Here is a 26706-nt window from a genome sequence, read left to right as displayed (position 1 = left end):
ATGTTCATTCTGACCTTTGAGATGTGAACATGCCACTGTTGTTTACATGTCCAGTCCTTTCTCCTTGGACTGGGTAAGGTCGACTCTGGCCACAGAGGAGAACCTTTTCAGCTTTCAGCTTTGCTCTTATTCTTGAATATGTTGTTCCATTAGGATGTGGCTGAGTTTTTGAACAAGGACCAACAATGAACAAATATACTTTGTTCAGTCACTATCCGATTCTTTTTGAAGTTGGATAAGCTAAATGGTGTTGTTGTTGAATGGTCACGTGAAAGAGTGCAGACACAGAACCAGACACAGAACCACTTATGCTAGAGCTGTGGGCAACACCAGCTATAGATACCTGTGTTTAATGACGCATCCATCTCTTTCAATTCCCTCCGAGCACCAGACATGGTTCCTGCCACAGAACAAAGCCGGTGGGGCCATGTTGTGGGGCTTGCCGGGGCACACACACACACACTCACACACACACACTCACACACACAGACACACTCACACACACACACACACACACACTCACACACACTCACACACACTCACACACACTCACACACACACACACACACACACTCACACACACTCACACACACACACACACACTCACACTCACACACACACACAGACACACACACACACTCACACACACAGACACACAATGGGAGAGTATAAATCTCTGGCCCCCGGGTTGTTAGATTGTCAAAGGACACAAGGGGATACGTGAAGTTGCCATAGGGCCGATGCTTTCCTGTCGTTTGTCTTGTGTTCACCGGCACGCCAGGGGGAATGAGCTGAGTGTAAACATCACCGTGTGAATCCGAGCCGCTCTCTGGCCAGCGGAGCCTGGGAAAGCCAAGCTGTACCACTTCAGCGATCCCCATCTCGATTCGGAGAGGAGCAAGGGGGCCTCTTTATTAAAAAACGATTTAGGCTTTTCGAACAAAGAGGGCGAGGATCTGGCCGCGTTTCCGATGTCTAGCCTAGCATGATCATCCGCTAAAAGGGAAAATTAGGTGCTTGCCGAGGAGGAAGTGTCCTCAGAATTCCCTGGCGGATATTAACCTGAGACGAAAGGCTCCGTCATGCCCCAGCAGCAGCCAACAAGGAACGCGACACAAAAGCTGTCAAGACTACTCAGGGGAAATTACTCCGACTCTGGTCTGCCAGGGTGAGACAGACGCTTGGCAAGTCCCTAGGGGATTTATCTTTTGGGTGTCTGCTTTTGGTTTTGTTTGTCTCATTTGTTAATTGTAAAATGTGCTTCCTTACGGGAAAGCAGTCTCAAATGGCATGAGTTGTATCAAGAACCAGTAATTATCTTGCATAAGCCCACTAAACACAGGTAGTTGAATGAGCATAATGTCATGCATTTGAGAACCTGACAGAAGGGTCGCAAGAAATCCACTCAATCAGACTAAGCAGACAGACATGCCAAATATTAAAGCTTTTTGGCAAAACAAACTGGGATTGACATCACAATAGACTGCAACATCAAATCCCAAGACATCCTTTAAAAGCAGCCTTTTTAAAGACGAGGTAATTTACAAAATTGATTTAAAGAGCAGGTATTGGTGATTCTGTTACTGAAGTGAAAGCTTTGTGTGGGGTTGCTTTCTCCACTCTCTCATTTGGTCCAGACAGACAGACAGGGGTAGCGGAGCGATGGGGGTGGAGGCTGGAGGAACCGCAGGCAGAGGTACTGTAATTACCCTAATCGCCATGGGAACATCTGGTGCCTCCCGGGTTTGAAGTCCGTATGCCTCTACTTGCTCTCAGGAGGGGGCAGCTTGCAGCAGGCGTCCTCTCTAAACTGTAAAAACCAGAACATATTTGGATTTACATTAAAATCATCTTGTTCTCATTCTCTGCAGAGATTAAACATGTTTTTTTGTTCACACAAGACCCCAATTGTACACCATTATGTAGTGTTTAGGGGTGGGAAGATTTGAGCCTTTTGTCAGGCGTACTTATTTGGTATAAGTTGTCAGTATGACTTATTGTTCAGGTTTTGGGGTTTGGCTTGACTTAGTTTGAAATATAAGAGTTTGGGTGGGTGTGTGTGTGTGTGTGCGCGTGCGTGCGTGCACGCCTATATGTTTGTGTGTGTGAGTTTAGAACGTATGTGTGTATGCCGTTGTGTGAAGTGTGTGTTAGCGTAAATGGGTGCTGACAGATGGTTGGAGAGCGTTTGCCTCTCTGCAGCCTGACATCACCACAGAGTTATCCATTGTGCTGAGGCTCAGGCAAGTGGCAACAGGATCCCATGCTCGCTGATATCCATCAGTGGAAAGCCTAGCCTAGCGCTGCCTAGCGTGCACGTCCGTACAGCGCTGTTGTGTCACTTGGCAAGGACTTCTAAATACAGACACATACACATATATACACACACTTATTAACACACACAAAAATAGGTGAAAATGTCTATGTGTGCCGATTCACACATATACACACACTAACACCTTCACACACACTAACACACACACACACACACACACACACACACCTTCACATATGTTGGCAGAGAGATTAAAATACATTCCTCTAGCTCTCTGCGATGCCCTGCCATGCAGCGCCAGGTGAAGTGTTCCTGTTGTAAATTGAGAATGTCCCAGCTCAGCATGTGAAAGTGTATGTGTGTGTGTGTGTGTGTGTGTGTGTGTGTTTGAATTTGACCGTTCATGAACCCCAGTGAAAGATATTCTCATGTCAAAGGATAGCGATATAGTCTTTTCCAGCACAGCTGTTGTAGGTTTTTGTTTTTCTTTCTCTGAAAAGTCCCTTCATTTCTCACATCTCACATTACTTCCTGTAATCCTGCCCGTCTCAATCAGACGGCTATGAAGACGTCTCCTGTAAAGGCATGCCTCCATTCCTCAGTGCATTACTCACATGTGCTCTTTTCTCCTCCCCCCTACAGAACATGCCCTGACGCTGACCTCCAGGCTCTGACGAGAAAACGCCTATTCCCTCCTCAGACCTCCTCACGCGTCTCCTCCGCCCTCCTCAGACCTCCTCACGCGTCTCCTCAACCCTTCCCTGGCGCCTCACAGCACTACTATTGGCGCCAGCGTCTCCACTGAGGGGCGCCCTTCTCCTCCGAGGTCGGCCGAGAAACCCCCGCCGGTCTTCCCGCTTCGCCCCCCCTCCTGCCTGCTCCTCCTGCCCTCCCCCCTCTCCTCCTCTCCTCTAACCTCCGCCGACCTGCACGCCAGCATGTCCATCGCGCTCAAGCAGGTCTTCAACAAGGACCGGACCTTCCGGCCCAAGCGCAAGTTCGAGCCGGGCACCCAGCGCTTCGAGCTGCACAAGCGGGCGCAGGCCTCGCTCAACTCGGGCGTGGACCTGCGCGGCGCGGTCCAGGTGCCCCATGGCGAGGACCTCAACGACTGGGTGGCCGTGCATGTGGTGGACTTCTTCAACCGGATCAACCTCATCTATGGCACCGTCTGCGAGTTCTGCACGGAAAAGAGCTGCCCGGTCATGTCCGGCGGGCCCCGCTACGAGTACCGCTGGCAAGACGAGCACAAGTACAAGCGGCCCACCCCGCTGCCCGCCCCCGTCTACATGAGCCTGCTCATGGACTGGATTGAGGTGCAGATCAACAACGAGGACATCTTCCCCACCAGCGTAGGTGAGTACAACACTATGCTCCAGGCAAAGAGGTCTAGTACGCTCAAGGGTTTATTTTATTTTTTTAAGATTTATTTTTGGGCGTTTTTGCCTTTTAATCGATAGTGCAGTGAAGAGTGGGACAGGAAATGAGAGGGAGAAGAGGTGGGGAGTGGACAGGAGAAATGACATCGGGCCGGTTTCGAACCCGTGTCCTCCATGGGCATCAAGCCCGAATGTGGTCAGGGCTACTGCTTGCGCCACAGTGCCCCCCTCAAGGGTTTCTTTGACCCTGTCTTGACCGGTTGCTTTTTTCTTACGTGTGTTGTGCACTTTCAGGTGGTTCAGTCAGGAGGTATAGTACGCTCAAGGGTTTCTTTGACCCTGTCTTGACCGGTTGCTTTTTTCTTACGTGTGTTGTGCACTTTCAGGGGGTACAGTAGAAGACCCTCAGGTGTTGACCCCTTCTGGAAACGCCAGTCCTCGTCGATGTCCCAACACACATTAGTGTTTGATCGTGATGGTGTCCTGTGCGGCTTCAGTAGAACCATTGATGGAGCATGATGTTAGCTCTCCTAAAATCATGGAATAAAGTAGCAATTCATGAATTTTGTTGATCTCCCTCTCAATGAGGATGCCTACCTTTTTTGATTAGTTTGTGTTGACAGTTGATGTTGCTTGACCTCATCACATCCTTGAGCTCCAACACTTTGCAGTCTGAAAATGAAAACTGTCATCATAACATTTCGCTTTGCTTTGGCCTTGGCGTGAAGCAACAGGTGAGGCTGCTGTGTTCAGATGTCAGGAGTAGACAGGATGCCCCCCAGGCTAGGAGTTAGCACTTCACTCTTCAGAAATGTTTGGCGCTGGTGGCCTACAAGAACTTGTCGGAAAATGTGAGATAAAGTTAATGATGCTGCCACTTGAGTACAGGGAGGAGGAGTCTCTCTGGGCTTCATCTAGTTTTACTGGTCATATGTGTGAAACCTTTGTGTTTGTGTTTCAGGGTTGTGATTACCCTGGTTTTGTTTATATTTTTCGGGGGTTGTGATTACCCTGTGTTAATAAATATATAGCTATTTTTATACGAAAGTCACTATCTCCTGCGCTGTGTGTGCTCCTGCCTACCTGCAAGCCCATTCCAGCAGCCTACATCCCACATCGTGAGATGGCCGGCTCGGGCCATTCTCACAAGTGTCACCATAAACCAGTGTCACCATAAATCCTCACGGTCACATTGTGGTGCTCACCACTTCTCCAATTATCCCTGATACTTTCAAGTCATTTCGGGATGAGATTACAAACTCTTCTGCATTTGTTTACAGCTCTTGTTTTGTGCCAGTGATCCACCCATTTGATGCATAAGCCGATTTATAGTTAGGCTGGCGTTTTGTTTACTTTTCAAATCAGTTTAAGCTGAGCCAGTCCAGAGCAGCTGTGCTGGACAGGGTCAGACATAATGCTTATGCTGGGAGAGTTAGTCAGCGAGCGAGCGAGAGAGAGCGAGAGAGAAACAATGAAATGTATCTAGCTTCCACTGAGTTCTCACCGCTATGTAATCAAACAGTTGGTTGCCAATGTGCAGACTAGTCAGAGATTGGTTGCCTGTAATAACAGAACGCCAACTGTTCTGTCATCTGCATGGCTAGACAGTTATAGGTACTCAGAAATACTGTCTCTTTCTCTCTCATGCTCTGTCTGGACTTCCAGCTCTCTCTCTCTCTCTCTCTCTCTCTCTCTCTCTCTCTCTCTCTCTCTCCCGCTCTTCCTCTGTCTCTCTCAGAAACGTGCAGGCTCCCTTAGGTCTGCCCTGTTGGTGGTGGCTATCGCTGACAGGAAACAGTATCTGCCATATCCTGTGAATTATGCAGGGCCATCTGATCCCCCAAGGCCCGTCCTGCTCCCACTAACATTCCGCCACTGAAACCCTACCCCTCAAGCCCTTTGTCTGCCCCATCACAGGCGTACACGAGCACCTGAGTCACTGGCAACCTTAGAGCCCCTTCTCTCCTCTTCCTCCTCCTCATCCTCCTACAACAGAGTCTTCTCTTCCCTCATTCTTTAGGTCCCTTAGTGCTCTCAGCCATGCATCAATTATTCACCCTCAGGCATGCGCAGCCTAGCCGTAGCCCTAGCCACAGCTCCATTTGTGTACAGTAGCCATATTTTATTCACGGCGAAACGAAAAAGAATGGACTAAATATGGAATAGCAGCTGAATCAACGAGCGGCAGCTGATTCTTGAAAGCTTTTGGATTTTTGGTGGATTGTTTCCTTATTCCCATCACGGTGTCATTTCGTAATTCCAAGCCACTACTGTTCCTTGCCAAGTTCCTCGTTCACATGTTACCAGTTCTGCCAGAGAACGTTATTTTTTTGCTGACGCAGCTTCTGCTGGAACTCTGCATATTAAAATGTTCTGTGTTTGATTTATCCTAAACAAAGCCAGCTTGTACTGCATATATAAGCCTCTGTGAGCGGGCAAGCGAGTGGGTGCGAGTCCAGTAGAGAGTCCATGTGTTATGGGCATGGGCATGGTGCCGTGACCTTACCTCACTCAACATTGGGACCAGGGAGGGGGAGGATCCCCTGGAGAGGGCTTGCCCTCTAAACCCCTGAGCGGAGTCAGCAGAAAGGGATTAGCCCGCTCTCCGGAATGTTCTTCGGCATCTGTTTTGGTTTCGTGCTTAGGCCGTTTGAACCGGGTACCGTTGGGAATGTGTGACACACGTGCTCATGTTCACACACTCGTACACGGCCGGTGACAAAGGCAGGGCTATTGAGCTCAACAGACAGTGTCGGGACACAGGATATCAGACCTGGTATCATAACACACACACACACACATTTAGAGACACACAAACACACCATAGTAGGTATCATCTCAAGGTGTGGCTGAATGGAGGAACTGATGGAATGTCTCTGGCAGACAGACAAGCATTCTGCAAGACGAGAATTTCTAAGAACGGAAACAATGCTATCGAAGTAGATATGAGAATAGCATACCATTCTTGGCGCTGTTAGCTCGCTTAGCTTGTTCACTTATCAATGTGATGCTGGTCTGAGATAATGGCCCATCCCTCTTTTACTCTCATTGGTCACATTGTACTGTTTCACTGTAACAATCAAGCCTCTTCATGGGACTGGGAAACTACTTTTCAAGTAAGCCTTTTTGTCGAGGATCAAAGACTACCTAGAAGCACCAGGAAGAAAATGGTCCTGTTGAACTCAGCATTTTCTGTGTGTGTGTGTGTGTGTGTGTGTGTGTGTGTGTGTGTGTGTCTGTGTCTGTGTCTGTGTCTGTGTCCATTGTAGTCACATTTCTCTGCATGTCTGTGAAGGTGGGTATGTGTGGCGCTTGAATTTTAAGCAAGCGTGTGTGTTTGTGTTTCAGTGTGTTTATTATTCATTTCGGGAGCAATAGAAGGCCTTGTACCCTTACCACCCCCTCTGGGTATTTTGGGTTGGTTATGTAACATGAGGCTACATTACAGATTGGTCGAGGATGGAGTACAGTTTGCCTGGAGGGGCGCGCGCTACACTCTGCCCCACTGCGTCGGCCCTGTACGAAGGTCTTTATTTAAAATGCCGTGATGACACACGAGGCCTGCAGAGGCACTCTGGCTTCGGGGGATGATTCGGCTGAACCACGGAGGCAGAATGCGCCCCAGTTCACGTCCTCTCGGCTCACACGTTTTACAGTCGGGCAAATTACTGGCTGCCTGTGCCTTGGCTTCCACTAAGAGGATTTCAAGAGGGCTTTCTGAACACACATACACACACACACACGCACACACACACACACGCACACACACACACACACACACGCACACACACGCACACAAAGACACATACACGCATGCTTACCCCAACATTGTCTTGTGTGGACAAAATAATGATTTTAATGGCCAGACTACTCCTGTTGTGGAGGTTGATGATCGGGCCGTTCTGTGGCCGTGAATGGGTTGCTACTTTACCAGTAATGTGTGCTGCCATTACAAGCCCATTGTAAATTCACAGGGTCCTGTGTTTAGCTGAGCTTGTTTTGTCTGTATCCTACTGTATCATACTGTATGTGTTCTGGCTGCTGTAAACTCTCCAATCAGCTGCCTCAGAGCAGGCGGGTGTTAGTCATCACAGGCCCTCTAGGGGTACTGGGGAAATATGTAAACAAGTAAACACTGCTATGTTGCTATGCTGATCCTCATAATCTCCACTTATCTCCTTACAGGACATAACATTCAAGCATTAACGCAATATGATACTTACAAATACATTATATGTATTTTCGTATGTGTTTCTAATTTACAGGCCTGTGAGGGGTAGGCATAGGGTTTTATATATTTAAGTGCTTGATACTTTATGGGGTTTGTTGTTGTTTTATATTCCGCTCCTGTGTCCTACTTCTTGTGATCTCCAAACACTCTGTTTGTGCCGTTGTCATGGAAACCTAGCATGCCGTGGTCCAGATGTTTTCCTCCAGGTGTTGGAGCCCGTTCCAGGCTGCCCTCCCACCTCTAGCGTCTGCGGACCACATGATTAAGTCATCACCCCACTATTACTCAGTCTGCCTCCCACACCAAAACCCCCACAGACCCTCCTCCTTGATTAGCATGTCATAGCCAAACTTATCATGTCGTTCCTTGTCAAAGGCTTTTTCAGACTGTTGTGTTCTTGATCAATTCAGAGATAAAATTGAGATGATGAATCAAAAAGGATTCTGTTTGATCTTGTGGACATGTAATCATTATGAGGAAGCTAATGGTTCTACAGACCGTCTAAAAAAAAGAAAGTGCTTCTTTATCTTGGAGTACATCCCACTTTTATGAGAGGGCCCTTCTGCTGGGGTCAAACAAAATGGAGTGTTGATGCGAGGTCATAATGCTAGACATTCTTTAAAGAAGCCCCCTCTTGAAATCAGATAAAAGGAAGAGCCTGTTCTTAGACCCAGAGGAAAGGATGTTCCTGTTGCCAGAATGTGACTTCCTGTGTCATGACACCAGGAGGGTCATTTGACCTCTGACCTCATTACACGCTTGCTTAGACCCCAGGATAGCTGCTGTAAAAAGTTTACCATCAGTCATGGGGTAGAGGGTAGTAAATCAGAGCACTCACTAGGGCAGAAGAGTGATGAGACCTAGAAGAAGATCCTAGATCTGAGGCCTAGAAGAAGATCATCATTTGAAAATCCCTTATTATCCTGAGTCTATACACAACCCCAAAGCCTAAACTGTTTAAAAGTCTGTGTTGTGCTTGGAGTCTCATAAAGGCATGTCTCGAAATGTCTACCTTCTCTCTCCCTGGAATAACATGTATTTAAGGGACCTGACCTCATTACACAGACCAAGTCAGCTCTTCCCCTTGCTTAGCAACAGTGGTTTAGAGTGGGATACACGTATCCAGGAAGTGTGGCTCAGAATGTCTCCAAGAGGTTTTGGGCTGGTCAGTGATGTTTAAAACAGAAGAGATTGACTGCTTGACAGAAATCATCAGTCTATAGGTTTTTGGAGGATTACAAGAACATGGGTTTGAGTCGACATACTGTAGGTACAATACTTTTATTTGATTAGATTGTATGTCTTTTGTCTGTTTGAATGTGGTCCTTCTATCCACTGACAATAGAGAGAACAACATTAGAACAACATCAGTCTGCTCATAACAGAGTTGGGATGTAAAAATGGGAATGTTGCTAACCCTAAGTAAAGTGGGTGGTCTCGACTTTTTATAAGAGCTCATTTGTTTTTTATTTTAACAGCCATCCTGTCCAGTTAACCTGCGTTTGTCTGAGCTGTTTAAGTCATTCTCACTGTCCTCTCTCGGAAACTGGGTCTCCTCACATCAGTTTTAAAAGAAATGTTTCTCTCTCTCTCTCTCTCTCTCTCTCTCTCTCTCTAAAAGCCCCAGAAATGTGCAGATTGCCTCCATCCTCTGTTCCCTCTGTCAAAGAGACGTCCTGATAACCGTGCCTCGTTACACAAACAGCCATCCGCTTATTACCCAAGGCCACGGCCACTCATTAGCCTGGCTGGGGTCGGCCTCGCCAGGCCAGCGCATGAGCCCCAGTCAGCAGCACAGCTCTGAAGCCCTGAGCGTTCCTCTCTCCTCTCGCTATCTCTATCCCTCCTCTCTCCTCTCTCCTCTCTCACTCCCTCCTCTCTCCTCTCTCCCCTCTCCTCTCTCCTCTCTCGCTCTCTCTATCCCTCTTCTCTCCTCTCTCGCTCTCTCTATCGCTCCTCTCTCTCCTCTCTCTGTCCTCTCTCGATCCTCTCTCCTCTCTCGCTCTCTCCTTTCTCCTCTTTCCTCTCTCGCTCTCTCCTCTTTCCTCTCTCTTTTCTCCTCTGTCCTCTCTCGCTCTCTCCTCTCTCGCTCTCTCCTCTCTCGATCCTCTCTCTCCTCTCTCTCCTCTCTCGCTCTCTCCTTTCTCCTCTTTCCTCTCTCGCTCTCTCCTCTGTCCTCTCTCGCTCTCTCCTCTCGCTCTCTTTTCTCTCCTCTCTCGCTCTCTTTTCTCTCCTCTCTCGCTCCAAAAAAACAAGGCTGAGTCACTGTGAAGAGCAGCAATGAGAACAAATGAAAATCAAATAGGAGAAAGAACGCTTTGTTTGCTGTTTGCTTTCTTTGAGGTGCTGTTTTCTCTAATGAGTGATTGCTTTCACTCATTAGTGTTTCAACATTTTCTTTGTTTCAATTTGCGACGAAAGCTTTGTGATGACTGGAAATTCTATTTTAGTAAATTTTAGGTCAATTTAGTGGTGTTTTAGAGATTTGAATGGCACCACAATATCAAAACCATGCACACTTTACCTGGTTATATCTAGTGCTATATGCTATATGGCTATATCTACTACTATATGGTTATATCTACTGCTATATGGCTATATCTACTACTATATGGTTATATCTACTGCTATATGGCTATATTTACTACTATATGGCTATATCTACTGCTATATCTATCAGCAGTCTGCCTCTGTTGTGTTTTATCCACTGTGTGATGGTGGTTTGTTATAGCTCCTCTGACATATCTGTTCAGCAGGTGGCAGATTAGTTAATTCAGTGGAGAGGGACAGTGGATTTGAGATGGGGTGGGGGGGGATTGTATGTGGTGATTTGGGATGGGTGGGGGAGTAGCTCTATGGGTGGTCTCACAGAACTACCCCCCACCCCCTTCCAATTTCCCTCAGGACATCCTCACCAGCACATTATTTCTCCTGCAGTCCTGTTTAAAGTAGGCTAATGGGGCTGCAGTAAGAACTACAGAGCTCCCCAAAACAGAACTCTCTAGAAAACTTCTAGAACTCTTTAGCAACACACAGATAAATGGCCCCTAAACATCTCCATGTCCACTCGCCTGCCCCTTAGTATCTTGGTGTCTCTAGGTGTCTTGAAATTATGTCAGATATCATGTTGCTGGATTTGTGTGTGTGTGTGTGTGTGTGTGTGTGTGTTCCTTGTGTGTCAGTCATAGGTACAGTTTAAAAGGTTATCCAGATAGATTGGATTGTGATGTCGTCTTTGCACTCAGCTGGTGTGATCCTACTAGCGATCCCAGCATGCCGTTGGGCCTCCTGTTCCCTCGCCCATTCCAACACGGGCTCACCTCTCTCACTCGCCATCTGGTAACTCTGCGGCGTCTGCCAAGGAAGGGAGGAATCCATCTCTTTTCTATCTCTTTCGCTTCTTCCCAGCCTCCCATGTCTCTATTTCCCTCTGTTCCCATTGGGCTTTCAGTGACATTGGCCCATTTGGCTCGTCGGCCATGTTTGTATCCTAAAAGTCATTAGTCATACTTTTATTTATTTCATGTCGTATGTAATGCGTTAGAGCCACCGCAGACACGTGCCATCACGACTCCACATCCAGTCGTTTATCGGAGTCGATGACAGATCTATCTCTCACAGCTGTGCATTTCCCTTTGGCCGGACACTCAGCAGGCGGTATGCTAGCTGTAATTTAGCGTAGCCTCGCTACCGCTTGGCTGCTACACAACTCTGTAATTTAGCATAATCTTGCTACAGCCTGGCTGCTACGCAAGTCACTGTAATTTAGCATAGTCTCCCTGCAGCTTGGCTGCTACACAACTCGCTGTAATTTAGCATAGTATCGCTACCGCTTGGCTGCTACACAACTCTCTATAATTTAGCATAGTCTCGCTACCGCTTGGCTGCCATACAACTCTCTCTCTCGGCACGCGTCACCGTTCGCTCTCCAGAGGATGGAATCCTCTCCGGGGAACGAGATGCTGCTGTAGCTCCACTGATGGCGTATCGAGTGACGGATCATCTCTCCGCCGTCAGACAGACGGGCTGCAGGCCCTGCCGCCGGCCACAGTTAAGACATCCCCTCGCCCCGCCCTGCCCCGCCCGGCCCCGCCCGGCCTGTGTAATCTCTGATCCTCGCTCCGTGGTCAGGATTAAACACAACAGCGAAATCGCAGCATTTTATACTGGCATGGCATGACTGGTTTGATATCAGGTGTCTCAGAAAAACAGTGAAATGTAGTTGTAGTGTACAGAAGTGAGACCTTGCTTTGATTTCTCTCTGAGGATCCATAGCTGGATTGATCTAGTCCTCTCGTGTGAAATGAAAAAAGCATGGCTTAACCCAGGATTGGAGAGAAAATCAGATGACATAATGAGACCATGGCTTCTGGCATTTTCTGTCTATACTCTAGATGGCCCCTGACCCATATCCCTAGACAGGACATATATATATACACACACACACACACACACACACACACACACACACACACACTATACTTGGGGCAAATGAGAGAAAGAAAGACAGAGAAGAGAGGGAGACCTCAGGCGGATTTGGGTCAGTGTGGAATTGTGGGCTGAATCAGAGGTTCTGCATGTAGGACTGTGGCCTTGGTTTCATACTGGGTCTGTTTCTCTCCTGTCTCTCTGCTGTCTCCTGTCTCCTGTCTCTGTCTCTGTCTCTGTCTCTGTCTCTGTCTCTGTCTCTGTCTCTGCCTCTGTCTCTCTCCTGTCTCTGTCCCTGTCTCTGCCTCTGTTTCTCTTCTGCCTCTGTCTCTGCCTCTGTCTCTGTCTCTGCCTCTGCCTCTGTCTCTGCCTATGCCTCTGTCTCTGTCTCTATCTCTGTCTGTCCACACAGGCCCTGTAGGCAAGTCTCATGCTCCATCAAGATAATGAGACACTACATCTACACTACACTTACCCTCTCTCTCTCTCTCTCTCTCTCTCTCTCTCTCTCTCTCTCTCTCTCTCTCTCTCTCTGTCTGTCTGTCTGTCTGTCTGTCTGTCTGTCTGTCTGTCACACACACACACATACCCTCATGTACGCACTCTCACACTCTTTCCTTTTCTTGTGCACACACAGTCACGTACACTTTCATGCATATCACTCTCTCTCTTTGTTTGCCTTATAAATAAACACCATACGCCGACTTTATCACTTATACGCATACAGACTTAATCTCTCTCTCTCTCTCTCTCACTCACACACACACACACACACACACACACACACACACACACTACATCACACTAACCCTGACTCGATGCAGCATCCACATTCCCACCTCCCCCCAGGTCACAGTGGGGTCAAAGGTTAGGTGAATGTGTGTATGGGGCGGGTTAAAGACATCTGTAAGGGAGCCTTATGTCCAGGTACCCTCGAGGCAGGTTGGGTGGTGACAGGAGGCTGGCCTGCCCAGATGAGTAGTTCAGCGGTGTGGATGGAACCCCCCCATAACCCTGACTGTAAAACAGATCTGAAGTCATCAGGCCCTCTGAAGTGTGCTGGGTGTGGGCCTGCTGCCTGAGGGAAGGAGTGATGAGAAAGCGAGAGAGGGAGGGATGAGAAAGGGAGGGAGGGAGGGAGGGGTGGGTCCCGCAGCTGCAGGGTGCAGGCGCTTCTCATTTACCCCCAAAGCTTTGATCCCATCGCCACGGTTTCCTGGCGGGAAGAAGGTTCTGTGTTCTCATGGAACACAGCCAACACCCCCCAAAACACTCTCTTCTTTTTCCCCTTCCCTCTCTTTTTCAACTCGCCGTCACCCTTTGATATCTAGTGTTAATCTTTCCGTCCCCGTCTCAGTCGTGCAGTATATGATCCATGTGGAAGCCGGTGTGCGGGATGACTGGTGTCGGAGTGAGGAAGAGGGTGTGCTGTGTGACGGAACACCGTCGTCTGTAAAATGAAGTGAGAGAATAAAAATAAACATGAAGAAAAGGAGGAAGTGGGTTTTCTCTGACAAAGTGAGAGTTGAAGTAAGTGCCCTGTGATGTAATACACTGACACCTCTTGTGTAAAGACGCGTGGATTGTTCAGTGAGTGTCCCCTAGCTGTCCACGTTATGAGTCAGATTTATGCAAGGCTATTTTTACAGGAATAATAAACTAAAGTGTTTCCGTCTAAGAATAGAGATCCCGTTTACTTCCTCTCACAGATCTCCGAAAGTCAGACTTCTTTGTCTGATGGTGTGCAGTGTTTTTTTGTGGAGTCACAGAAGTGAACCTTGACAGCATCACACAGAGATTTCATCGCACTAACCAGCAGATTGTTTTTAATGTTCAACATCAAAGGGCCTCTTATCAGATTAACATCAGATTGTTGTTGTGGTGGTGGTGGTGGTGGGTTGGCGTTGGGGGAGTGTTGGGGTGCAGCGTCCCAGACAAGCCTTTACGAGCGCCAGACGGCCATCGGAGTGGTGGTCAAAGCCCTGTTTTTAATAGGTCACCCTTGTGTAATCTCCATCTCTGACAGACAGACAGATGATTCTTGTGTTATCTCCTGGTAGCCTTCCCTTCTCTGTGTGTCGTCCCTGGCGGTTGAGGGTTTGAGATTTGTATCGCCGAGTCGTTTGGTGAGAGGGCATGTTGATCTGTGGAGAGGCTGACTGCTCGTTGAACCCACCATCTAAGCGCAGTGACCATCCCAGGGGTCTGTGTGTGTGTGTGTGTGTGTGTGTGTGTGTTGTGTGTGTGTGTGTGTGTGTGTGTGTGTGTGTGTGTGTGTGTGTGTGTTTATGTTTGTTTGAGTGTGTGTGTGTGTGTGTTGTGTGTGTGTGTGTGTGTGTGTGTGTGTGTGTGTGTGTGTGTGTGTGTGTGTTTATGTTTGTTTGTGTGTGTGTGTGTGTGTGTGTGTGTGTGTGGTAGGGGGCTGTTTCCCATCTCTCTGTAATTATCCCCGTGTGGAATGGGGCCGTGCCGTGCCCACATCAGTGTGGTCAGCAGGGCGAATGACAGAGCAGTCGCGCGCGCCCAGAACCGCAGGAGCTCAAACTACAGACCCAGAGAGCTTTGCACCAATCATCTCCACTCCACTACTGTTTGTAATCTTTCTCCTTCTGTCCCTCTCTTTCTCTATCTCTCTCTCTTTCTCTTTCTCTTTCTCTTTTACTCTCCTTCTCTCTTCTACATACACTCATCATCTCTAATCTCTTTGTATCTTCACTTCCTCTCTTTCTTTATAATCACTCTTTCTCTCTCCCTCTCTCCCTCCCTCTCTCTCTCTCTCTCTCTCTCTCTCTTTTTCTTGCTCTGGGTGTGTTTTTGAAAGGATGATCTCTCCAGTGTGTGTGTGAGCTGTAATCTCTTGGTGAGGATGCTATCATGGGAGTTTACAGGAACAGATTATGACTGCAAGGGCCCTCTGACCTACTCTATCCAAACCCTGGTGGTAGCGAGAACAGACAGGCAGTATGAGGGCCCTGCGCTCACCACTACCCAACACACACACACACACACACACACACACACACACACACACACATTCTCACACACCAACCAACACACACACACACACACACACACACATTCTCTCTCTCACACACACACACACATTCTCTCTCTCACACACACACACACATTCTCTCTCACACACACACACATTCTCACACACACACACACACACACACACACACACACACACACACACACACACACACACACACACACACACACTTGATTTTGTGAGAGGCCCTAGGAGTAAAGGGCTTTGCTATTTATTTGATACAGGGAGACAGACACCGTTTGGGTTAGGGACCCAGTCCAGCAATGAGGATTCTCACGGTGAAAACAACATAAACACAATGCCGTGTATGGATTGCAGATTTCACCAGGGGTTATGCAATGGATTAGCCAATTGTGTGGATTAGGGTGATGCCAGTCTGGAGATACAAGGGGGGTTGGGGGTCAAGAACTTGGCCCTGGGGTGCCCTCTGCCGAAACCCACAAACACACACACGCACACATCGTTTTTCATCATTTGTCCTGAAGGCAGCAGCCTTGGTGTGGAGCTCACTTCTGCCCCCTGATGGTGGTGAAGTGCAGCACACTAAAGAGAAAAGAGTCCAACAGCAAACTGATTTGATAAAGAGGATATAACAAAAACAGAGGACTTTAGAAGTAACGGTATTTGGAAGTAAAATGCATTTTTAAATCCTCTGCTTTGCTTAATGATATTCTGTAAGCACTCAGAGGCTTGTAGGCAGTAGTGAGTTTATTCAGGGAGTTTATAAAGTGTGGTGTAATTCAGGGAGTTTATAAAGTGTGGCGTAAGATGGTGTTGTAGGCTGCTTGACGTAGGCATCTCAGACGGATCAGTCTGCTGCAGCACATGGGTGATTCCTGGCCAGCATGGCCTGATGCGCGGGCAACACTGAGGGCCCTTGTTTGAAGTTTTGCACACTTGGGTCGCACACACACACGCACGCACGCACTCACACACACACACACACGCACGCACTCACACACACACACACACGCATGCACTCACACACAAACAAAGCCCAGTCTCACACGGGGCTGAGCTGGTTATAGTAAGCTTTTGTTGGGAAACAATGCCTGCCTAATTGTGAACTGCTCCCCCACCGACCCCACACACATGGAAATGTGCATTACACACACACAGACGCACACACACACAGACACACACACACAGACACACACACACACACACACACACACACACACACACACACATACTCTCTGTTTCTCTCTTCCTCTTGAGTGAGCCGTGTAATTCGGATTCATTCATTCTGATGGAGTTCTTGTGCAAACAGAAGATGGGAGCTGTGCGCAGTCACACCAGATGCCGTGTAGATCCACACGTCCCTCCTCCCAAACTAAGGACTAAACATTCCCTCTCCCACATGTCCCGTTTGGCATGCACACATCATCATGAATACCAGGAATATTTGGGATAACGCCATTTGTGCAATGGCATCCCATATTGTCCTTACTGCCACATAAGATCCTTCCTTTTGTATTTTTCATAAACTCTGTACTTTGTTTTTGTTGTTTTTTTATTGTTGGTTGTCTTTAGTTGACTCGTGGTTGTGTTTAGATGTTAGCGTTACTGATGTTATGTGTCGTACTGTCTAGCGTGGCTCGTTCTCCATTGTGGCGGAGATTTAAATCTAAACGGGGTTTGACCTGCTTAAAGAGGGATGAAAGTGAACGAGCTCACAGCACAGCACAGCACAGCCTGACACGAACCTCATGGCCATTCAACAGTAAATGAGAAAAACATTTCCCTTCAACCCTGCGCATGTGTGGTCGGTGGTGGGCAGAGGGGGGAAAGGCATCCTGTTTTCCTGCGGGAGGCTAAAGGTGTGCTGTCAGTTACAGCGCCTTGGCACTGGCTCAGGAGCCGCAGGCGTGCAGATCAGAGTCTGCACATACACTGGTCACGGCACATTTGTTTTGTTCTTGTTTTAACTGATTTGGGGTCAGTGCTGCGATGTCAGGGGGCTAGCACACAGGCACTGGTGTCCGCCGTGGTGCGTCGGTCATTAGTAACCCCGTCCGCTTGCTTGCGTTTGACATGAATATGTCACTGAGCATTAGGGGACAGGACTCATTACTCATCCTGCATCACAGGCAGTCAACTTTGTCACCAACCAGGCAGGATGCGGCAGGGATTTATAGCCTGTTATTTAGATCTTCAATACCTGATTGAAATACAAGATATAGTTTGAACTCAGTTATGAACTGATTCATACTGTGTATGTGGTTTGTCTACCAACTCGAATGGGCATATGGAAAAGATGCTTCACTGTGCTGAGAATCTTCTGGAAGGACCGTGATCTCCTGTGTGTGTTGATGTCATCCGAGTCAGATCTACTCAAACCATAAGAGGCTTGTCTCGCCAGGCCCCAGTGAGGCGGGTAGCGCTGTCTCGCGTCGTTGGGAAACTGGAGAGTATCGTAGGTGACATGTTCTCTTTGAGGTCTCTACCTGGGATTGTAATTCCAGTGGGGTTCTGGGGGAGGGGGGTGTCACACTAATCTCTTCTGTCTGGGATTACCTTGTTATCAGCTCAGTTAGTAGGAGTCAGGGAGCCAGTCTATGTCCCTGCTCCTCCTCTCTTTCTTTGTATCTCTCTTTCTCTCTCACTCTCTCGCTCTCTCTTTTTTTCCCTCTCTCTGTCTCTCACTCTCTCTCTCTCCCTCTCTCTCTTTTCTCTCTCCCCCCTCTCCCTCTACCTCTCCCTCTCTCTCTCTCCCTATCTCTCCCCCCCTCTCTCTCTCTCCCTCTCTCTCTCGCCCTATCTCTCCCCCCCCCTCTCTCTCCCTCTCCCTCTCTCTCTCTCTGATTCTCTTCCACTTGTCAGAGAACAGAACAGAACAGAACAGACCACACAGCAGCTGATCCTGAGCTCCTGCATGTTTCCTCTCCAATCCCCCCGTTATCATCTCTCATCTGGTCCAGGAGAGCGGGGGTTCAGCGCTGATTCATGGGGGCCTGTGGGAGGACATAGATGTAGGGTTATGATAGCCCACGCCCTCAACATCCTGCAGGGTACTTGGAGTGAAAATGTAACTTTATCAGTCCGCCACTCTGTCGTTCCGTCCCCCCCCCTCTACGCCTCCTTCGGCCTACTTCATCCACCACTCCGCTGCGCCCATGTCCCAGTTTCTCATCCTCATTCTCCCTTCTCCTCCATCCCCCCGTTTGGCCTCTTTATTCCTATTTTTCTCTCTATCTTACCCTTCTCTCATCCTGTCTTCCTCCAGGGATTCCCTTCCCCAAGAACTTCATCCAGATCTGCAAGAAGATCCTGTGCCGGCTGTTCCGCGTCTTCGTGCACGTCTACATCCACCACTTCGACCGCATGATCCAGATGGGCGCCGAGGCCCACGTCAACACCTGCTACAAGCACTTCTACTACTTCTGCACCGAGCTCAACCTCATAGACCGCAAAGAGCTGGAGCCACTGGTGAGGGTCGAGTGTGTGTGTGTGTGTGTGTGTGTGTGTGTGTGTGTGTGTGTGTGTGTGTGTCTGTGTCTGTGTCTGTGTCTGTGTCTGTGTCTGTGTCTGTGTCTGTGTGTGTGTGTGTGTGTGTGTGTGTGTGTGTGTGTGTTTGAGTGTGTCTGTGTGTGTGTGTGTGTGTGTGTGTGTCTGTGTGTGTGTGTGTGTGTGTGTGTGTGTGTGTGTGTGTGTGTGTATTTGTGTTTCCATGCATTTTGTGTGTAATTCCAGGAAATGGTCATTGCTACCCAAGGTGACTCATAGACTTAAATCCGTAGACAGAGTGAGATCAGCTTCCATAGTACGCACTGCGCCAGTCCTTCTGTCTGTCAGTCTGTCCGTACTCTTGACACTTGAGATGCTGACTCACCGCTGATGTCACCAGCCTGGTCACCACACATTAGATGCTGTGCAGGTAGACCAGAGTAGTTAGTCTAACCTTTATACAGCCTTATGTGTGTGTGTGTGTGTGTGTGTGTCTGTGTGTGTGTGTCTGTATGTGTATGTACAAGTGATCGAGAAACACAATGGAATCCATGGGGCAAGTGCATACCTACAGCTCAGCTCCCACCATCTCTTTCTCTCCATCTGTTTTTCTTTCTCTCTCTTTCTCTCTTTCTCTCTCTCTCCATCTCTAACTCTTTATAAGCCCTTCTGAACACCAGGGCTGAGAGCAGATTAAAAGCTCAGGGTCTGCAGCAACATCTGGCTCCACCTGCTGCCTGACCCCGTGAGCGTGAGTGGTCCAGCGACCTCTGACCCCTACCCCTTTAGCCTCCCGTGAGCGTGAGTGGTCCAGCGACCTCTGACCTCCTGCACGTGGCCATGGCAGTCCACATGACCCCACTGATCTGGCCTATTCTTATCGGGGGCCTGTAATCTGTCGTCGTGATACAATATGAGCCTGTCCGTTCAACATGACAATTTTTAGATGCGAAACAGAGAGAGTTATTGGGTCGTGTTGTCTATCCCACTCCTCGACACTGAGGCGCATTCACACACACACACACACACACACACACACACACAAGCTGAGACGCTGAGAGAGATGTTTGACTGGTCAACAGTGATTCATCTCCCGCCTTCTGTTTTCCAGCGATGGATCTGGACAAAAAAAAATAGCATTAATGAGTTTTTGGAATCAGTGCCGCCTCCATGATCATCTGTAGCCAAGAGACCAGACCAGACGCAGTGCGAACAATGGCTGTTTATTCCTCTCTCCAGCCGGCCAGAGAGATTCTCATGATCAGGCTCGGAGCAAACGACTGTTTAACCATGACGGAGAAGAGCAAAGAAAGGGAAAGAGAAGGGCGTCAAAGAAGGGCAGCCTAGTCCCAGCCACTGGTCAAGATGGCCAAGCCCTTTCTGCCTAGCAAGTTCAGTAAATGGCTAACTGTCATATCTTCCAGTCTGTCTGCAGTGGTACTATAATAACACATATGTGACCCCCCCACTCAGGCACATGCACCTTTAAGAGATGTTTGAATCCAAAGAGTCGGAATGTAGCAGTTAAGACATTTGACTAAATTTGACTCTACAATTATTGAAACATTAGTAATAAATACATCGTAAGGCTGTAGTGTATGTACTGTATCTATGTAGCTGTACGTTTGAAACAGAGATCCATCATTCAGTTAAAGGTGTAGTTTATGCCACAAATGGCTGCTTGGGAAATGGGCACCATCTGTTACCGTGGCAGCGCTAACGATGGACCAGCACGCAGCTGAGCTGAGCGAGCAGCAGACATCGTTATCATCCTCATCAGTACCAAAGGCAGACAGAGGGAAGACATCAGCGGTAATGAGGAGGAGTGTGGCTTTGCTCTAAGAGGCTCCACGTCAGCGGAGGAAGAGAATGGGATGTTTACGAGTGATTTGGCCGTCCCGGGACCCTGTCCCTCTAGGCTGGGTTTACGGGTTTATGGGCCTGACCGGGAAACAAGAGGTGATAACCGTAAAGTGGCGACCAAGGTTATGATATCATCGGTGAAAGAGGTTTATGAGTGTGTGGAGTAAGGACCAAGGTGTTTTTTATAAAAAAAATTCTGTGGAGAAATCATGCACAGACTCTCTCTCTCTCTCTTTCCTTGTCTCCCTCGCTTCCTCCCTCTCTCACTCACTTCATCTGGATGATGGATACTGTGTGTGTGTGTGTGTGTGTGGTTGTGTCTGTCTGTCTGTGTGTCCGTGACCTCGAGTGTGAAGTCTTGAGTGTGCCCGTACCCGTGCCCAGGTGAGCTGCGCTGGCTGCCATCCAGGTCTCTGGCCCACACCTGAGCTGTAACTCGACCCACTGACCGCACCTCTCCGTCTCCAGTGGAAACATCATCAGGCTCTGACCTCATTCTTATTCAGAGCTATTTATAGGTGACGCTAGCTAGATGGGTTCCATTGCGACAAACGAGTTCTGTTTTTGTCGTGTGTTTTTATGAGAGAGAGAGACCTTTGAGAGACACACCATCCTTCTTTATTTGTGGCAGGCTTAGGTTTGTCCCCTCACAGGCTTGGGTCACATACGGCCTAATTCATCAGACTGTAGCGCCTCCAAAAACAAACACATTTTGCAGCAAAGGAGCTGTTATAAAGCACGCATTTGGTGGGGACCACAGGCCGGCACACCTCTGTACTGAAAGGCCATCAAGTTGTAATGGGATACTTCTCAGCAATGGAGAAATACAATGGAGAAATGGAGTTGTGTGTGTGTGTGTGTGTGTGTGTGTGTGTGTGTGTGTGTGTGTGTGTGTGTGTGTGTGTGTGTGTGTGTGTGTGTGTGTGTGTGTGAGAAATCTCTAAGATGCACGATGGAGTTTCACATGCAGATTCATGGAGCAGATCTCTTTCCATTCAAACTAAAGGATTTCCATCTGTGCTAATTACCCATCTGCCCCACCTGTGTTGCCTGAAGACAAAAGCCCAGTCCACTCCAGAGCATCTTCTTCAAAAGCCCAGTCCAGTCCAGTCCAGTCCAGAGCATCTTCTTGGTGAATTATTGATGGGCAGCTCTGTGATTAAACCAGTGGAAGGGTTTTTTTTCCATGAAAAGGGTGCAGGTTACAGGTTGGCAGCAGCAGTGAATGATTGACAGTAGAGATCATGGTGGACTGGGGCAGCCAAAGTCCACCTCCGTCTGGGAAATAAAAGACCCAAGTCCAACAGTGTCTACTGATCACATGCAGTTGTACATACCTTTGACAATTCATTAATTGAAATGCAATTCACCAAAAAAACTCAAAGTCATTTTACATTTACCCAAAAGCGCTCACACATTGATGTAAATCTGATCTAAAATGAGCTGATTGTGAAAAGGACAGAGTCTGTCTTCCTTCCCTGGACACAGATGTGTGATGGAGGGAGAAACTGGGCGGGGAAGGGGGAGTGGGGGATGGAGACAGAGGAGGGGGAGAGGGAGGGAAGGGTGGATTGTTTTGGTGGTGTGGAACGAGTGTCTGTATTATGCCTGTGTGTGTGGGTGTGTGGGTGGGTGTCTGGCTGACCCAGATGTGAGGACAGGCCCTGAGTGACCGCTTGCCGAACCTTGCCGAAACACATCTGCTTCTGTTTGCAGGGACACACACTCTGATCACACACACACATACATTACCACACACACTCAAATACAGACACAGATCTACTTCACACATAATTTCCCTGACACACACACACACACACCCCAACTGAAACTCAACGCTCTCTCCATCTCTCACACCCACCACTTTTCACACACACCCGTCCACACACACATCCACACACACATCCGCACACACGTCCACACACTCATCCACACACACGTCCACACACACACATCCACACACCCGTCCACACACACGTCCACCGCCCCCAGACAGTCCTCACCTGAGTGCTGAGCCCAGTGGTGTGTGAGACGTGTGCTCCTATGGGAGACCCAGACCCACACCACACTGCCTCATTAGCACATTGTGGCGGCACAGGTTAGCATTAGCACATTGTGGAGGCACAGGTTAGCTTATTAGCACATTGTGAAGGCACAGGTTAGCTTATTAGCACATTGTGGAGGCACAGGTTAGCTTATTAGCTGGATCTCTTCCCCTCTGATACTCCTGTCCACATGCAGTTTTTTTTTACTACATGTTTGTCATTGTCAACAGCGCTAGATTCAAAGCAATGTATGTGCATGTCAATGCAATGTTTTTATATTTCTATGCATTTTCTTTTATTTCTATGCATTTATTTCTAACATTATCTCTACCACTTCTCGCTCTCTCTGTTTGTTTCTCTCTTTTTCCACTTGCAGAAAGAGATGACCTCACGCATGTGTCATTGAGCGCAGGTGGCGCACGCCACCCTAGAGACCACGCTTTGGAACCCCACCCTGTGTACGGGAGGTTGCCATGGAGAGGGGAGGATCACCAGCAGTGGCAGAACTGACTCTAAACCTTGATGACATCATCTAGGCTCTGAGAGCCAGGAAGAAAACCTGCTGCCAGGGTTAACAAACATAACACGCCCTGTAAACCACCACCCCTCCACACACACACACACCTTACCCCCACTCTCCTAGCCTGGGCACAGCAGGGGCAGACGTTTAAGCAAAACAGCACCACCTACTGGTGAGATCGGCACACTACATGTGTTACAACGATAATGTCCACAAGATGGCACTCTCGTTCAACAATTACTGTAGTTCAGCAAATTACTCCCGAATCAGAGTAGAGGTAGTGTCTGCCTAGTTTTGGTTCATCTGCTTGGAATTTCTGCTGACTGTATTACATCTTCAGTGCGTAACATGTTTTTATTTAACTTTGTCTCTTAATTCCTGATATTCTTCCAATGATGTTGTGGACTCATTAGTTTTTATTTTTTAAACAAATTGATCTTCCTACTAGTTTTCACAAATATTTTAGTCCTTCTATGTGTTTCTAATTTCCATGAGGTTTTTTGGAGTGGAGACTGCCAAAACATTTTCCAGTCAAACTCATTTTAAGTGGTTGGCCACTGCCTATACATTGATAAGGGTTTTAACTAACTGACTTGTAACTTTAGTCAGGATGTTTGGACCTGCAGTGACTTTTGGTAATCCTCTTTTTATCATTAGAACGTGAGAACAAAGAACATTCAAGTTTGACACAATGTTACCTTCCTGGGCTACGCAGCGTTTGCAGTGCAGTGGTATGGGTTTTGATGGGAGAACTCGTGTGGATGAGAAGCAGAGCATTGAACTTTTTAGGGCGTCTCTTTTGGTCACTAAGTGATTCTTAGTAGCATAAGACAACCTGTACAGACATTATTGTGTTGTCAACCTCTGTCCAGATCCTGTCTATGTGGTGAACTGAACTGTAGTTTAAGTGTGTTGCTGCTTGGCACATCAAGTTGGGTGTGATTATCTAAAACACAATTCCTGAGTATAATTTCAGTACAGTCTTTCTGGATGTGACCTGTTGTTTCAACATGGTCACTCACAAATACACACAAACAAACTGTCTCTGTCGGTCCAAAAGTGTAGCATTCCTGAAATGGACTATAATTAACAACATTGACATTTTGATTTACTTTTTTTCCATTGGTTTGTTGTTTTCTAAAACTGCAGTTTGAATACCTCTGTTTTTCTTCATATGTTAATCTCTTCTTGTAAACTAAAGATGTTGATGATTTAATGTAAAGTGTACAATTGAAGCAATAAAGAGTGTATTTTGATTCAACATGTTTGCTGTTTGATTGTGAGGGGAAAAACTGCACTAAACCCTCTGATGATTATGGCTGAAAATTGAAATGTCCTGTGTCCATCGTGTATCATTATGAAGTTGACACTAGGTGGTGCAACTAGCCAGACCAACAATCTCTCTCTTACACAGTCACACACACTCTCTCACACACACACAGATACACACACTCTCTCTCATACACACACTCACTCACTCACTCACACACACACACACACACACACACAGTATTTCAGTCTGTTTTTCTTTTCTACTTGCCTTACCATCTTTAAGCTCCTTAGAAGGTCCACTCTTCGTAATTAAGACAGGGGCAGGGAGTACATGATACCCAAATGTCCAAAAAGATCAGCCTGTTTGTAATCCCTCGAGGGTGGCTGTAATACCCCTCTGAGAGAGAGATTAGACCCAGAGTTTACCCTCACACGGCACTATGTGAAAAGCAGAGTAAGTGGTAACTCGCGAGTAATCTCAGATTTTGGCCCCTTTGAGCTGTATAAAAGGAGAGCTCATCTCTACCTGTCCTCCAAAAAGTTAGCCAGAGCGTAGCACCCTCTCCGTGCAACAGAAACACCGCAAGAACTGAATGGCTTTCCGAAATCAACACGCACCGACCCTATGGTTGCATGTTCAGAAACTGTACTTGTGCCAGGACTGAGACGCTTTGACCGACATTGTGCTTTCTCTAAGGGGGTTCAGGCACTGGGCTCTGTAAAGCGCCTTGAGACAATTGTATTGTTTTGGCGCTACATAAATACAATTGAATTGAATTAAGACGCAAAAGAAAAGTATGTTTCATCCTCTGCTCTGTGTAAGAGCAGAGCGCAGGAAGCTAATTGACTGGCCGGTGTGCTGATCGCCCCTGGGGGCTTCGCGTCATGGGAGAGAAGGCGACGGCGGGCCCGCCGGTGTGCGTGCAGATCCTGTCCGTGGCGGCGCTGGTGTGCTTCGGACTCTACTGCCTCGTCAAGGCCGTCTCCTTCAGCTTCTTCAACTGGTGGTACATCCTGGCCTTCGCCTGCATCGTGGCCACGGCGCTGGCGTCCTTCCGCATCTACGAGGTGTGCATCGTCATGGCGCGCAGGGAGATGGCCGAGGCCGAGCCCTGTGGACAGGTGCCCTTAGAGTGAGGGTTTGTTTTGGGACAGCAGCTGTGGAAGTTGGACAATAAGTCTCACTGAGTCTTATTGACTCAGAAAAAACAATGGAAGTGTGGACATTATGTCTTGGATGTTTCTAGAAGGTGGTGAGGTAACACAGTGTAAGAATAATTATTCTAAGGGGAAAGAAAATTACTTGAACTGGATGGGTCTTTTTTGCGAATCCATATCCATTTAATGTGAAGCTACAGACTACTGATGAAGTATAGGGTTTACGGTCATTGTGTAATCAAAGTGATGGTTGAACACTGCATCAACTGCAAGGAACCTAATGATGACATACAGTATGAGAAATAAGATCAGGTCTAGTCATGTCCTTTGATCTGCTGGTCTGTGAAACTGGCAAGTGTGTTAAAAAAGTACATGGCCAAGACATCATTTACAGAACTGTCAGTGTTGCCATCCAGTACAAGCATCAAGGGCGTACTGCAAACTGAACTCTAACCAGAGTGGTCTGTTTGGTCACACCGCTGGTCTCCCTGGTATGTGTCAGTGAGGTGTCGTTCTCAAAGCCAAAATCCTATTTGTGATCAGTCCAATCTACCCAACTGAGAGCTGTACTTTGCTGTGAGGCATTAACAGGCATTAATCCGGTGGATAAGTAGAGCATAGAATGTAGAATTCCCAAATGCATTCTCCCAGGCCATTAGTGTTATTGAAGTCCAATTGTGATGAACAATAGTAAACGGTCTGATATTTGGTGATTGAAATTGTGTGTTATGGGTGCAAGGTCCTCCGAAAGGACCATGACTAATCTATCAATATATTATAGAGTAACTAAGTGCGTATCAGTCTTGTGACATGTACTATATTTACAAGAGTGTGAAATGGAATAGAATGGAATGTCTTACCTTAGAGGCTCAATAAAAGCATACATGAAAAGCATGTGAAATGGATCAAATGCATTCGCACACTGCTACATCTGTTCTGTGTAGAGACACTGTCTGCTAGTTCACTGTGGCCCACATGGTACTGCTTAAGGTCTTCAGTGTATAGATCATAGATGGGTCCACAGACACGGGTA

The 26706-nt window shown here is 47.7% G+C and overlaps 1 protein-coding gene across 1 annotated transcript in view; it reads left to right on the top strand.

Moving 5' to 3' along the window:
- LOC105902499 (MOB kinase activator 3B) overlaps nt 1-24504 on the top strand; it is a 33219-nt gene extending 8715 nt beyond the window's left edge. The window contains exons 2-4 of the mRNA XM_012830086.3: nt 2918-3631; nt 18595-18797; nt 23100-24504. Coding sequence (XP_012685540.1) covers nt 3214-3631; nt 18595-18797; nt 23100-23129 — 651 coding nt within the window. The 5' untranslated portion in view covers nt 2918-3213 and the 3' untranslated portion in view covers nt 23130-24504. The remainder of the gene's footprint in view (nt 1-2917; nt 3632-18594; nt 18798-23099) is intronic.
- The last annotated feature ends 2202 nt before the right edge of the window (nt 24505-26706 follow it).

The sequence above is a fragment of the Clupea harengus genome, chromosome 12, assembly GCF_900700415.2.
Source record: "Clupea harengus chromosome 12, Ch_v2.0.2, whole genome shotgun sequence".
Lineage (NCBI taxonomy): Eukaryota > Metazoa > Chordata > Actinopteri > Clupeiformes > Clupeidae > Clupea > Clupea harengus.
Note: the sequence above shows the minus strand (reverse complement) of the source record. Positions and strands in the feature narration are given on the sequence as shown.